Genomic DNA, 15,321 nt, shown 5'->3' with positions numbered 1-15,321 from the left:
AGATTCCAAAAGTTCACAAAACTCAAAAGGAGGAAGAATCATTAAACGAGAAACTACATTTTATGTCAACTCTGAATTTAAAGTGACAGTTCACCCAAATTACAAAATGACTAATTTGTGTAAGCAGTCTATGGACAAAGACCATGTTGTGGGTTTGTTTACTTAGCCACTGTCACCAACACTGCTAACCAAATCAAGGACTGCAGCCTTTCCTGGTCCATATACTGCTTCCAGCGCCAGGAAATAATACGCCTCTTATCCCTATCTCATAGAAACCTTTCAATGTCTTCAACTGTTGCATGGGTTCATGGTACCATGGTGAGGTGATGTCCTCTTGCAAACACAACATATTCTGTATCTGTCATGTCAAAGACATTTCCTGTGTTTCAGCTGCTGGCATTTCTGTATAGCACTTTGTGACATCTGCTAATGTAAAAAGGGCTTCATAAATACATTTGATTGATTGATATCCCACCCTGCTGCTTGACATTCTCCACCCATCTGCAGTCCCTCTGCTCTCTCCATCCTGATATCCCACCCTGCTGCAGTCCCTCTGCTCTCTCCATCCTTTCTTCCACTCATCTTGTGGGAGACAATGTCATCCCTCCATTCACTGCAGGGCTGTAGCAGCCAGAGCCGTAAAATGGGGGGAGATAGTGAGAGAGAGAGAGAGAGAGAGGAGGAAGCGAGAGCGCAAGAGAGAGAACGAGGGAGTGAGTGGGAGAGAGGCAGAGAGAGAAAGAAAAAGAGAGCGAGAGAGTGGAAGGGAGAGTGAGGGAGGGAGGGAAGCGAGTTCGAAGGCACTGGCTCTCCTGGCAGACGGCACATATAGCTGGCTATGTTTACTAATGGAGACCATCAGTCATCCGTGGAGCGTTACCGTAGTGATTGCACACCGAGAGCTCTTAAAGTAAAGGGAGAGAAGAGAGAGAATGGAACACATCAGATGGGCTCTTAAGATCTATACCTGCAGTACATGTAACAAATCATTCAGGGAGCTTCTTTGTTCCAGGGGTTAATATGGAAGACTTCCATGAGACAGGAGGGCACGGAAGACTTCCATGAGACGGGAGGGAACGGAAGACTTCCATGAGACGGGAGGCACGGAAGACTTCCATGAGAGGGGAGGGCACGGAAGAATTCCACGAGACTGGAGGGCACGGAAGAGTTCCATGAGAGGGGAGGGCACGGAAGACTTCCATGAGACGGGAGGGAACGGAAGACTTCCATGAGACGGGAGGGAACGGAAGACTTCCATGAGACGGGAGGGCACGGAAGACTTCCATGAGAGGGGAGGGCACGGAAGACTTCCATGAGACAGGAGGGCACGGAAGACTTCCATGAGAGGGGAGGGCACGGAAGACTTCCATGAGACTGGAGGGCACGGAAGACTTCCATGAGACAGGAGGGCACGGAAGACTTCCATGAGACAGGAGGGCACGGAAGACTTCCATGAGACGGGAGGGCACAGAAGACTTCCATGAGACAGGAGGGAACGGAAGACTTCCATGAGACGGGAGGCACGGAAGACTTCCATGAGACGGGAGGGAACGGAAGAATTCCACGAGACTGGAGGGCACGGAAGAGTTCCATGAGACGGGAGGGAACGGAAGACTTCCATGAGACGGAAGGGAACGGAAGACTTCCATGAGACGGAAGGGAACGGAAGACTTCCATGAGACGGAAGGGCACGGAAGACTTCCATGAGACGGGCACAAAAGCATCAAAAGCCAAATGAAATCAGCACTGAGGGAAATTCGTATATAGACTTCAAATACAGTACCAGTCAAAAGTTTGGACACACCTACTCATTGAAGGGTTTTTCTTTATAATTACTATTTTCTACATTGTAGAACAATAGCGACGACATCAAAACTATGAAATAACACATATGGGATCATGTAGTAACCAACAAAGTGTTAAATCAAAATATATTTTAGATTCTTCAAAGTAGCCACCCTTTGCCTTGATGACAGCTTTGCATACTCTTGGCATTCGCACAACCAGCTTCATGAGGAATGTTTTTTCAACAGCCTTGAAGGAGTTCACACATATGCTTAGCACTTGTTGGCTGCTTTTCCTTCACTTAGCGGTCCAACTCATTCCAAACCATCTCAATTGGGTTGAGGTCGGATGATTGTGGAGGCCAGGTCATCTGATACAGCACTCCATCACTCTCCTTCTTGGTCAAATAGCCCTTACACAGTCTGGAGGTGTGTTTTGGGTCATTGTCCTGTTCAAAAACAAATGATAATCCCATTAAGAGCAAACCAGATAGGATGGCGTATCGCTGTAGAATGCTGTGTTAGCCATGCTGGTTAACTGTGCCTTGAATTCTAAATAAATCACCGACAGTGTCACCAGCGAAGCACCCCCACACTATCACACCTCCTCCTCCATGCTTCAACTTGGGAAACACACATGCGGAGATCATCTGTTCACCTACTCTGCGCCTCACAAAGACACGGCGGTTGGAACCAACCATCTCAAATTTGGACTCATCAGACCAAAGGACAGATTTCCACCAGTCTAATGTCCATTGCTCGTGTTTCTTGGCCAAAGCAGGTCCCTTCTTCTTATTGGTGTCCTTTAGTAGTGGTTTATTTGCAGCAATTCGACCATGAAGGCCTGGTTCATGCAGTCTCCTCTGAACAGTTGACGTTGAGATGTGTCTGTTACTTGAACTCTGTTAAGCATTTATTTGGGCTGCAATTTCTGAGGCTGGTAAATCTAATGAACTTATCCTCTGCAGCAGAGGTAACTCTGGGTCTTCCTTTCCTGTGGCGGTCCTCATGACAGGCAGTTTCATCATAGCACTTGATGGTTTTTACGACTGCACTTTTCAGTATTGACTGACCTTCATGTCTTAAAGTAATGATGGACTGTAATTTCTCTTTGCTTATTTGAGCTGTTCTTGACATAATATGGACTTGGTAATTTACCAAATAGGGCTATCTTCTATATACCACCCCTACCTTGTCACAACACAACTTATTGGCTGAAACGCATTAAGAAGGAAAGAAATGCCATACATTAATTTTTAACAAGGCACACCTTTTAAAAGAAATGCATTCCAGGTGACTACCTCATTCAGCTGGTTGAGAGAATGCCAAGTGTGTGCAAAGCTGTCATCAAGGAAAAGAGTGGCTACTTTGAAGAACCTCAAATATAAAATATATTTTCATTTGTTTAACACTTTGTTGGTTACTACATGATTCCATATGTGTATTTCATAGTTTTCATGTCTTCACTATTATTCTACAATGTAGAAAATAGTAAAAAAAATATAGAAAAACCCTTGACTGAGTAGGTGTGTCCAAACTTTTCACTGGTACTGTATCTTAAGAATCCTTGACATAATAATATATTCTGAACATTTTGTCACAATAATAGAATGGAATCAATGTCAAGGTCTTGCTCTCGGGTGTCAAGTGCACTTGATGTGCTTTTAAACTAAGTCCTGCTGGCTTCATGGATGGGCCAAATGTGGACCTTTAGAAAACATGCATTAAGGCAGCTCGCAGACGCTCCAAAGTAAAAAATCAGGTCAGCCGCTGGAATATCCATCAACTTGAGGAAACCCCTAGAACTCTAAGTGGACCCATGTACAGTTGAAGTCGGAAGCTTACAAACACCTTAGTCAAATACATTTAAACTCAGTTTTTCACAATTCCTGACATTTAATCCTAGTAAAAAATCCCTGACTTAGGTCAGTTAGGATCACCACTTTATTTTAAGAATGTGAAATGTCAGAATAATAGTAGAGAGAATTCTTTATTTCAGCTTTTATTTCTTTCATCACATTCAAAGTGGGTCAGAAGTTTACATACACTCAATTAGAATTTGATAGCATTGCCTTTAAATTGTTTAACTTGGGTCAAACGTTTCTGGTAGCCTTCCACAAGCTTCCCATAATAAATTGGGTGAATTTTGGCCCATTCCTCCTGACAGAGCTGGTGTAACAAATTTTCTATAGGATTGAGGACAGGGCTTTGTGATGGCCACTCCAATACCTTGACTTTGTTGTCCTTAAGCCATTTTGCCACAACTTTGGAAGTATGCTTGGGGTCATTGTCCATTTGGAGGACCCATTTGCGACCAAGCCTTAACTTCCTAACTGATGTCTTGAGATGTTGCTTCAATATATCCACATCATTTTATTTCCTCATGATGCCATCTATTTTGCGAAGTGCACCAGTCCCTCCTTCAGCAAAGCACCCCCACAACATGATGCTGCCACCCCCGTGCTTCACGGTTGGGATGGTGTTCTTCGGCTTGCAAGTCTCTCCCTTTTTCCTTCAAACATAAGGATGGACATTATGGCCAAACAGTTTTGTTTCATCAGACCAGAGGATATTTCTCCGAAAAGTACGATCTTTGTCCCCATGTCCAGTTGCAAACCGTAGTCTGGCTTTTTTATGCCGGTTTCGGAGCAGTGGCTTCTTCCTTGCCGAGCGGCCTTTCAGGTTATGTCGATATAGGGCTGATTTTACTGTGGATATAGATACTTTTGTACCTGTTTCCTCCAGCATCTTCACAAGGTCCTTTGCTGTTGTTTTGGGATTGATTTGCACTTTCCGCACCAAAGTACGTTCATCTCTAGGAGACAGAACGCATCTCCTTCCTGAGCACTATAACAGCTGCGTGGCCCCATGATGTTTATACTTGCGTACTATTGGTTGTACAGATGAAAGTGGTACCTTCAGGTATTTGGAAATTGCTCCCAAGGATGAACCAGACTTGTGGAGGTCTACAATTTCTTTTCTGAGGTCTTGGCTGATTTCTTTTGATTTTCCCATGATGTCAAGCAAAGAGGCACTGAGTTTGAAGGTAGGCCTTGAAATACATCCACAGGTACACCTCCAATTGACTCAAATTATGTAAATTAGCCTAGCTTCTAAAGCCATGACATCATTTTCTGGCATTTTCCAAGCTGTTTAAAGGCACAGTTAACTTAGTGTATGTAAACTTCTGACGCACTGGAATTGTGATACAGTGAATTATAAGTGAAATAATCTGTCTGTAAACAGTTGTTGGAAAAATGACTTGTGTCATGCACAAAGTAGATGTCCTAACCGACTTGCCAAAGCTATAGTTTGTTAACAAGAAATTTGTGGAGTGGTTGAAAAACGAGTTTTAATGACTCCAACATAAGTGTATGTAAACTTCTGACTTCAACTGTAACTCCACATCGGAACATGACACACTTCAATACAATGGGACAGAGAGAAGATTTGCATATGGGGCAGTGCTATTTATGGTTGTTAAGAGTTTTGATCAGCATGACAATTCTAACCTGATGCTACCTGGGCCTGATGAGCCATACAGTATATTTAATATGTTATGAGCCACGCATTAATGATATTTAAATAAGCCCAAGCCCATTATCCAATACATAGGATAAAGGATTTTTTCTTAAGGAGAGGCCAGTGGAGCTCAGGTGCTTGCATATTGCACAAGAGAAAGGTTTTAAGTTAGAAGCTTATTATGCATTAATTAGCTAAATATAAGGGCAATACTGCATTGACTATATTACCTGAGGCTAGGACATCAATGTGTATAGGGCTATATAGAACAGGATGATCTATTTTGGATGCAATTTGACTGTTGATGGACAGAGAGAAAGACTGCGAGAAACTGATTTAAAGAAACGATATTCGAGTGATAGGCTGTTTTAATCGTCTGTAGCTGCAATTAAAAAAAATAACAAATCTTCACAATTCAAAAAAACAAGGTAACAACCGAAAGGCAGATGTAGATGGGTAAATTAGACCCGCATTCAGTCTTTATATTACTGTAGCATAGGCTATGCTACAGCAAATGCAGGCCTACCTGTCACAAGAGAATAAGTTACCATGATAAGATAGGTCTATATGCATCGTGAACTGCGCTCCATACTGAGATGGGCTGTCTGTCCCCACCCTGAGCGTTCTCTCAGGCAGAGGCCATAGAGAAGCCAGATTTAGACATTGCATATCATTTTAACAGTTCCATTTCACGCCATGCTGCTCATATAAATAATTTATAATAATTGACCGTTTTTTCGCAGTTATTTATCCCAGGAAAAGGGAGTGGTTTTGGGCAGTAAATCCCGGTAACCGGGTTCCTGCCATTCAACTCTAGTGCTATTAATATCCAGGGGTTTGGGGGGGAGGATAATATGGTGCATGTAGACTACTTTCTGTATTTATGGGAAGATTGGGGGGGGCGACTGCCGACCTCCTCGTGAACCCAATACCACAGACATTAGGAAGAAGGTTCTTTAAAACAACCCATGCAATCAGTGCTCCCGCAACCCCTCCTCCCCACTAATGTGCCCGCTTTGTTATTCAAGGAGGGATTTAACCACAAATCTCCCAATATTCTTTGCCAAACAAAGACCTCCCATTAAGACTATGAATGCCGAGCAACATCGGTTAGCCTAGCGAATGGAAGAAGAAAGAGAAAAAAAAAATGTGTGATGACTCGGGTAATGTTGTCCGCGCTCTGTCAAAACAATGTGTGACATTTTCCCTTTAAAAAACTAAATTACCGCCGCCGGAGGTTAAGATAGAGATCTAAGGAACGCTAATAGACTAAAGTCAGTGTGTACGCACGTTAATCCGCCTAATACGATCTCACATGATAGTGGACATCTGTTTTGGAAGGAGTTGTGTAGAGGTATCTTGCATGTATTAGGATCGGTTTCCCTCAATAGGAACAGTGACAGAATAAAAAAAAAAAATATATATATATATATAATAAATAAATAAAAAATAAAAAAAAGTAAAAATATAATAAAAAGGCTTGAGATTAGCCTGTGATGATCGAAGATGACTAACACACGTCACAGTTCATTCGCAGCGCTGCTCGAAAAAATGTTAACATAGGCAGCGTGTCAACAACAACAGAAACGTCTGTGTGTGTACTTGTAAGTCAACTCATCACCCGTTCCTAACCTGCATCACTCAACAAAAACTCAACAACAACTCATTCCCCATTACATTTCCAAAGAGAAACCGCTAACCTATGGAGTCAATACCACTGATGAGAAAGACAGCTCTTAAATAAACGCTCCCTTTTTTCACGTCTTCATTCCATTAAATCCTCCCGGAGTCATTGGCCCCCTGACACACGTCGCTTTGCAATTGCCTTTGAGGGCACCAATAACACGGCCCTCCCCAATATCTGCATATGAACCCCCAGAGACAGCCTTGATCAACTGCAGCGGTAATCAAAGGAGAAGACTCCATTTTGGCTCAGAAAAGGGCAACCCACAGGCAATGTGGGAACCATAATGTCTACTTGCCCCTGTGTTGGTATTTCCCACCTTTGGCCACATATTGACATGTACAGATATAAAAAGACAGATGAGATGGTATGACGGGTCAATGTTTCTTTATTAAAGTGATACTTCTGTTTATATTGATCATTTAATCCCCATCAATCTCATTCTTTGTTACCCCTTGGAGGGTTTTAGCTTGGTCCTGACTGGATAAAGGCCCATATCTTTAAGGGTTAAAATGCTGAGCTTGACTTTTGGCCCATGATGGGAGGAATCCATGATGATGGGAGGAATCAAAAGTTCCTACAAATCAGAAGGCTTCTTACTGGCCATAATGTCTGTGAACTTCGTTTATTAACGATGGTTTATTTTTTGTTAGATTATATATTTTGTTTTATTCGCCATGGTGAAGAGGACTAAAAGCAACCATGCAGAGTAAATAAATAATTGATTGAAGATAACATACTTCATTTACTAGGAATCTGGTTAAATGTTAAAGCTCGGACACACCGGTATGATTGTTAAACGTTTGCCTGCCGACAGTATTTAGCACCTCTGAACAGAGTGTTTGTTGGCAGTCAATCTCTTTTCTGTTCACACAGCAAAGACCTCGGAACAAGTCAGACACTCTGCCTTGTTAAAATACTCCAAACCAGAAGGTGGCAGTAGTGTTGTTTGGCAATGCATAGTGTATGTGTGCGCATTGCTTATGGTCTAGATTCCAAGCTATCTGCACTAATGTTGCTATTTTGTAGAATAAACCCTTGTTGTTACTAGCCAGATGGCCTCAGCTAGATAACTACCTAACAAGATGATGACGAACAATTGAATACACTCTCCATAATCCCCTACTGCCAGTGGCAGCCCATAGCCAAATGTTATGCTAGCTAGCTAACGTTAGCATATTCGCTACCTAGCACAACATAGCTAGCTAGCTAAGGACACTGCACTAACTCGGCAGCTGTTTCATGGAAACTAGCTAATCCAATGTGATTTAATTATGTCATTACTAGCTCCTAGCTTGGGTGAAGTATTCAGTGTTGTGCGCATTGCGTCTGTGCACTTAGCTAGCTACCATCCCATAGCCTACATATGAAGAGTGACTTGCTCACCCGTGGATGTACGGCGAACATGCACTTTTTGTTGGCCACTGACGAGCATTGCGATTCTACAAATAAAAATCGGTAGGTTCGTCACTACCGGGTCGGCATGCAGCAGTTACCGCTTTTGTTCTCGCAAGAGAAGGAACGGCCTCTCACTGTGATAAGTATCTATTTTTTTTTTGTGTTTCACGCTTTAGTGGTGTGGAATGTGGTAGCTTAAAATATCATCATGTTTGGTTGTAGCTGGGAAGGGAAAGGCAGTCTGAAATGATGTAGATGAAATAGAAGGGCATCCACAGCCCTGCTTAACAGAGGTGGGACTTGCCAGTTAAGTTCACCACTCCAGGAACTGGCAACAAGGAGCCATGAGACCTACTATAAGCAGAGGTAACGAATGCCATTATAAACTGGGTGGTTCGAGCCCTGAATGCTGATTGGCTGACAGCCGTGGTATATCAGACCGTATCCCATGGGTATGACAAAAAAAAGGTATTTTTACTGCTCTAATTTCATTGGTAACCAGTTTATAATAGCAATAAGGCACCTCGGGGGTTTGTGATATATGGCCAATATAGGTCGGTGTCCATCCGTCGTGCCTAAGAACAGCCCTTAGCCGTGGTGTATTGGCCATATACCACACCCTCTCGTGCCTTTTTGCTTAAATATAGCATAGAGTTGACTCCAAGACCCTGTACCTCACGCCACACACGCACGCACACACTAATGATGCATTGTACAACATACAGAGGGCATTCACACAAACCTACAGTGGTGGAAAAAGTAGTAAATTGTCATACTTGAGTAAAAGTAAATATACCTTAATAGAAAATGACTCAACTAAAAGTGAAAGTCAGCCAGTAAAATACTACTTGAGTAAAAGTCTAAAAGTATTTGGTTTGAAATATACTTAAGTAACAAAAGTAAATGGAATTGCAAAAAAATAATTACAAATTCCTTATATTAAGCAAACTAGACAGCACCATGTTCTTAACTACGGATGGCCAGGGGTACGCTCCAACACTCAGACATCATTTACAAACGAAGCATGTGTGTATAGTGAGTCCACCAGATCAGAGGCAGTAGGGATGACCAGGGATGTTCTCTGTTTAGTGAGTCCTCCAGATCAGAGGCAGTAGGGATGACCAGGGATGTTCTCTGTTTAGTGAGTCCTCCAGATTAGAGGCAGTAGGGATGACCAGGGATGTTCTCTGTTTAGTGAGTCCTCCAGATCAGAGGCAGTAGGGATGACCAGGGATGTTCTCTGTTTAGTGAGTCCTCCAGATCAGAGGCAGTAGGGATGAACAGGGATGTTCTCTGTTTAGTGAGTCCTCCAGATCAGAGGCAGTAGGGATGACCAGGGATGTTCTCTGTTTAGTGAGTCCTCCAGATCAGAGGCAGTAGGGATGACCAGGGATGTTCTCTGTTTAGTGAGTCCTCCAGATCAGAGGCAGTAGGGATGACCAGGGATGTTCTTTTGATAAGTGCGTGAATTGGACCATTTTCCTGTCCTGCTAATCATTCAAAATGTAATGAGTACTTTTGGGTGTCAGGGAAAATGTATGGAGTAAAAGGTACATTATTTTCTTTATGAATGTAGTGAAGTAAAAGTAGTCAGAGAATAGTAAAGCACAGATACCCCCAAAAAACGACTTAAGTAGCACCTTAAAGTCTTTTTTTACTTAAGTACTATACACCACTGATCCAATCTACACGGAGAAAACGAACCCGCAAACAAACAAAAGGTATACCATATTATGAACGGATAAAGATGGAATCTGCTGATGTAGCTTTCCTCTACAAACAAGGGAACATGAAGAGACAGTCAGAATGGCATATATACTGTATAATGAACTTAGCAAACACAAGCAGAGAAATGAAGGACCTAGAGAAAAATCAGACCACAACATATATCCAATCAAGGTAAAAAGTTACAGATTGAATATTTATATGTCCGTGTTGGCTCAATTGGCCTGTGCATTTTACTTCGGGGGACCAGTACGGGGGAAAAATGTATGAAATGTCTGAAATGTATGCATTCACTACTGTAAGTCGCTCTGGATAAGAGCGTCTGCTAAATGACTAAAATGTAAAATGTAAATGAATGATATCTGAATGCATGCAGCTGCCTGACCGGCTCCCTGATCGGCTCCCTGACCCTAACCAGCTCCCTGACCGGCTCCCTGACCGGCTCCCTGATCGGCTCCCTGACCCTGACCAGCTCCCTGACCGGCTCCCTGACCGGCTCCCTGACCAGCTGCCTGATCGGCTCCCTGACCCTAACCAGCTCCCTGACCGGCTCCCTGACCGGCTCCCTGATCGGCTCCCTGACCCTAACCAGCTCCCTGACCGGCTCCCTGATCGGCTCCCTGACCGGCTCCCTGACCGGCTCCCTGACCAGCTCCCTGACCGGCTCCCTGACCGGCTCCCTGATCGGGTCCCTGACCGGCTCCCTGACCGGCCCGGCTCCCTGACCGGCTCCCTGACCCTGACCAGCTCCCTGACCGACTCCCTGACCGGGTCCCTGACCGGCTCCCTGATCGGCTCCCTGACCCTAACCAGCTCCCTGACCGGCTCCCTGACCGGCTCCCTGATCGGCTCCCTGACCCTGACCAGCTCCCTGACCGGCTCCCTGACCGGCCCGGCTCCCTGACCGGCTCCCTGATCGGCTCCCTGACCGGCCCGGTCCGGCTCCCTGACCAGCTCCCTGACCGGCCTGGCTCCCTGACCGGCTCCCTGACCGGCTCCCTGACCGGCCCCCTGACCGGCTCCCTGACCGGCTCCCTGACCGGCTCCCTGACCAGCTCCCTGACCAGCTCCCTGACCAGCTCACGACACCGAACAATAACGCTAAGGGACCATCAGGGATTCATAAAGTGCTGTTCATTTATTGTGTAACAACGTGAGTCCTGAATTAATCAGTATTTAATGTTAGGCATCGTGGTACTGGATAGCTGGCTGGTTGGCTAGGTGCACTTTGCCTTTCGGACCGACGACGAAAACCTCACCATACCAACTGATTCCCGAAATACACATCTACAGATCCACACACAGAAATGGCCATGAGTCTGCAGAACATACACAGCTACATGCTACACCCCCCCCCCCCCGAAACAAAGCAGTCATTAGCGTGGGAAGTGAAAATGAATGGGTGTAACGTCCAGAAGATGTGATGAAAAGGATGCAGAAAGGGAGACCGTGTGGCCCCGGGAACACGGCTGAGCGACGCACACACGCGTGTCATTAACGTGTCATTAAAACGTGCCCCTGGGAAAGGTCAGCTGGCACCGCGGGAGGCTGATGGATGGGGGCTCGGCGGCGACGCCAAAGTCAAATGACCTTTCCACCGCCTCGATCCGAAAACTTCCCCCCCCCCCCCCCCCAGAGGTGGCAAGATGGGCCTCGACAGCAAATCAATCTTGAAGCTTGAGGACACGGAGGACAGTTGTAAATGAAAAGAAGAGGATCTAGGTACAACTCCATACCACAGAAACATTTAGGCCTTACTAATAACACACAGGCTGCCTAAAATGGTGGCCTATTAAATGATGTCTCCATTAAGATTGGTTGACAGGGGAGGGAGTGGGGGGAGGGGGGGGGGTGTATAATGGGAATGTTTGATAAAGTGAGTGACTAATTCATTCGGGATTTCCTGGCTGCCACTGAATCACAGGCGATTAATTATGCAAACTACACAGAGGCCCAATTCTGATCCAATTTAAATATCCAAACCTTTGCTTTGCCCCCCACGTAATGGATTTGAAGTCCCTGCACAGGGAGTGTAAACCATGAGTTTTCCCCCAACCCAACCCAAAAGTAGTATTAAATGCATGTCCTGCTTAGGCAGACTTAGGGTTGCAAGAGGAGGGTATATTACTGGAAACTTTACCAGTAAACTACCAGAATGTTGGTATCTTTCAAAGATTTTATGTAATCTAGTGGCCCTTTTGGGTCCTTCAGATTATCATAGGTGTCTGTAATTATCTCAGTTCTTCTTTGTGGCCTTATCACATGTAAAATATATCGAAACATTAAACTAAAATGAGAAAGCAGTAAAACATTATCCTTAACATAAACCATTATCTTAGTGAATACCACTGGCGTTTAATATGAGGGTTTCAGTATGACATATCCTTTATGAAATGTATGCATTCACTACTGTAAGTCGCTCTGGATAAGAGCGTCTGCTAAATTACTAAAATGTAAAATGTAATATCATTTTTCTACAAACGTTTATTTATTTTACTATATAAATATGCAAATGTTGTGAATATTTTGCCGTCAAAACAGTTTTGAAAAAAGTCAATAGTTGGACAATTTATTTTGTTGATTCGATGCTTTTTTAAATTAATTTGGCTATTTTCTCTTGAACCATATGGACACAGATATAAATGAATATTATATATTAAATTACCAAAGTTATGATAGATTGCCATAGATTTTCTGTTTTCTACCAAAATTACTGAATATTCTGGTAACTTTGATAAATTACCCGGTAGCTTTGCAACCCTACTCACACTGTGGTAAGGGAATTTCCCCTATGACTCAGAATAAACTTGTCCCTCCAACTCCAAGGGGATGTACAGGAAGGATGCAGTATGAAAACATGCTGTTAGTCAGCACTCCGATAGACGTATTTCTATGATGCGGAGAGCACCTGGTTTTAAAAACGCACCTCGCCCTAACTGTGACCCTCCAATATGTCACCCTAAATGCGGCCCTGCAGAGTTGGGGTCAATTCACTTCCATCAAAGAATGGAACACGAACCCTGTTACCCTAACCGTGCCGCTTGCTTACTCTAACACCAACCTTATTTCCAACACTCAATGCCAAAACGAATACTATTATCTTATATGGAAGCTTGACCCCAGCACTGGCCTAACAATCCCTGACTGTGTAGCCCTGTCACTACTCTATTGGTTGTCATGACACTTACTGTTGTCCGCCGTTTCCAGTGCCCCTATCTCCCGCTCTCTGAGTGCGTCTGCCTCCTCCTTCCTCCTTGCCTCCTCCTTCCTGAGATCGTCCAGTTGGGTCTGTAGGTCGTCAGAGACCCGCTGCAGGTCACGAAGCTGGGCCTGAGGAGATAAAACAAAATGGAAGACATCCTCAACTCAATGCAACACTAAGCCCTATGGCAACCTAACACAACATTACAACGCATCACATTTATTACATAACTACTTTACTAAATAAAACTTAGATGGTTTATCTTGGGTAAGCTTAATGGTCAAGCATGAATACCTTTCTGTGCATGTTTTGCTGTATGAAAAGGAAAGAGTATGGGCAAAATGTGTTGTATAGAAGTCATGGAAGTGATGGAGTGGGTGCAAATGTACAACTCCTTAAATTGTATCTCATTCATTTAGAGAGTGGGGCCTGAATGGATTTAATGATGAATCTCAAGTATTGAGCCTCCTATTCAGTTATTTTTCTCTCTTTCTGTATTCACAGCAGCAGCTCTGCTGTAAAAGCAGAGGGGCCTACACAATGGACTATTTAAATCACCAGCACCAGGCTGTGTTGCCGTGGCACCAAAATGACACTGAATGACAGAGAAGCATAGACTATCATCACTCTCCGTAATAGTCCAATTAATGAACAAAACGTGTATGTGTGTGTATATTACTTTCAAATATCCCCTCTGAGAGTTTCTCATAATGCAATGATGAATTCTAGAGCTGTGGTTATGATAGGGATGACTAGCTTTCTGGGGCATGTTACTTCCTTATCCACATTCAGCAGCCAGAGTGATTTATGGAGTCCATTTTGAGTTAGCGCAAGCATACCTGCTCCAATGTATAGCACTGTCTGAGTAAACAAGTGCCTCCAGACTACATTATCAACTTAAAGCCTAAACAACTAGCCTAAGTGCTAACATGCTAGCATGACTAGCTACCTTCCGCGACACAAGACTAAAAACTATATTATTTGGTGGCAAACTTTGATGGCAAATTTACAAAAAGTTGGAATGTCCTTCATTCTCTTTTACTGCATGTTTGTCATTAAATCTAGTCCTCAATCTTTTGTAAATCAAAACAGAAACATAATACAAAACATCCTTTATTCAGTACGCTGGAAGGAACTGTTGACTCAACATGAAAAAATATGTGCACAATTCCAATAGAATACATTATTCCAGTAATGTCTCTAAAAGGTCTGGTGTTCTTCTAACAGTTTCCCCTCAGGATAGGTTCCCTTGGGGTCATTGTGTAAGGTTCCTAGGACTAGCCCCTAAAGCACTCTGCCATATCAACAGAGACACATTCAGAACAGAGGATCAAGAACTGCAGTAGGGGCAGGGGGTTGTACAAGCCTGGATCTGTCAATCACCTACACACAGAAACAGAACATTCACCCGAAATATTCAACAAAACGTGCCCTGGGTATAAGAAGCCCATCAGCTGGCAATCAGAGGATGGTGTCTGCGTGTGCAGATGTGCACATCTGTGTTGTGACTGAGTATAGAATAGTCGGCTGACTATGCCGTGTGTCATCGTAGTCGGCTGACTATGCCGTGTCATCGTAGTCGGCTGACTATGCCGTGTGTCATCGTAGTCGGCTGACTATGCCGTGTGTCATCGTAGTCGGCTGACTATGCCGTTTCATCGTAGTCGGCTGACTATGCCGTGTCATCGTAGTCGGCTGACTATGCCGTGTGTCATCGTAGTCGGCTGACTATGCCGTGTCATCGTAGTCGGCTGACTATGCCATGTGTCATCGTAGTCGGCTGACTATGCCGTGTGTCATCGTAGTCGGCTGACTATGCCGTGTCATCGTAGTCGGCTGACTATGCCGTGTCATCGTAGTCGGCTGACTATGCCGTGTGTCATCGTAGTCGGCTGACTATGCCGTGTCATCGTAGTCGGCTGACTATGCCGTGTGTCATCGTAGTCGGCTGACTATGCCGTGTCATCGTAGTCGGCTGATTATTCCGTGTGTCATCGTAGTCGGCT

General features: G+C 44.1%; 1 protein-coding gene across 2 annotated transcripts in view; it reads right to left on the bottom strand.

The window, feature by feature from the left end:
- The window catches only part of glu2b (Glucosidase 2 subunit beta), a 259,487-nt gene that overhangs the window by 231,282 nt on the left and 12,884 nt on the right, over window positions 1–15,321 (bottom strand). For both annotated transcript variants that reach the window (XM_045721341.2, NM_001139813.1), the window contains 1 exon segment: window positions 13,302–13,443. In XM_045721341.2, the coding sequence (XP_045577297.1) occupies window positions 13,302–13,443 (142 nt within the window).

Source organism: Salmo salar, chromosome 07 (assembly GCF_965601325.2).
Source record: "Salmo salar chromosome 07, fSalSal1, whole genome shotgun sequence".
Classification (NCBI taxonomy): domain Eukaryota; kingdom Metazoa; phylum Chordata; class Actinopteri; order Salmoniformes; family Salmonidae; genus Salmo; species Salmo salar.
This window is presented reverse-complemented; position numbering and strand designations above follow the sequence as displayed.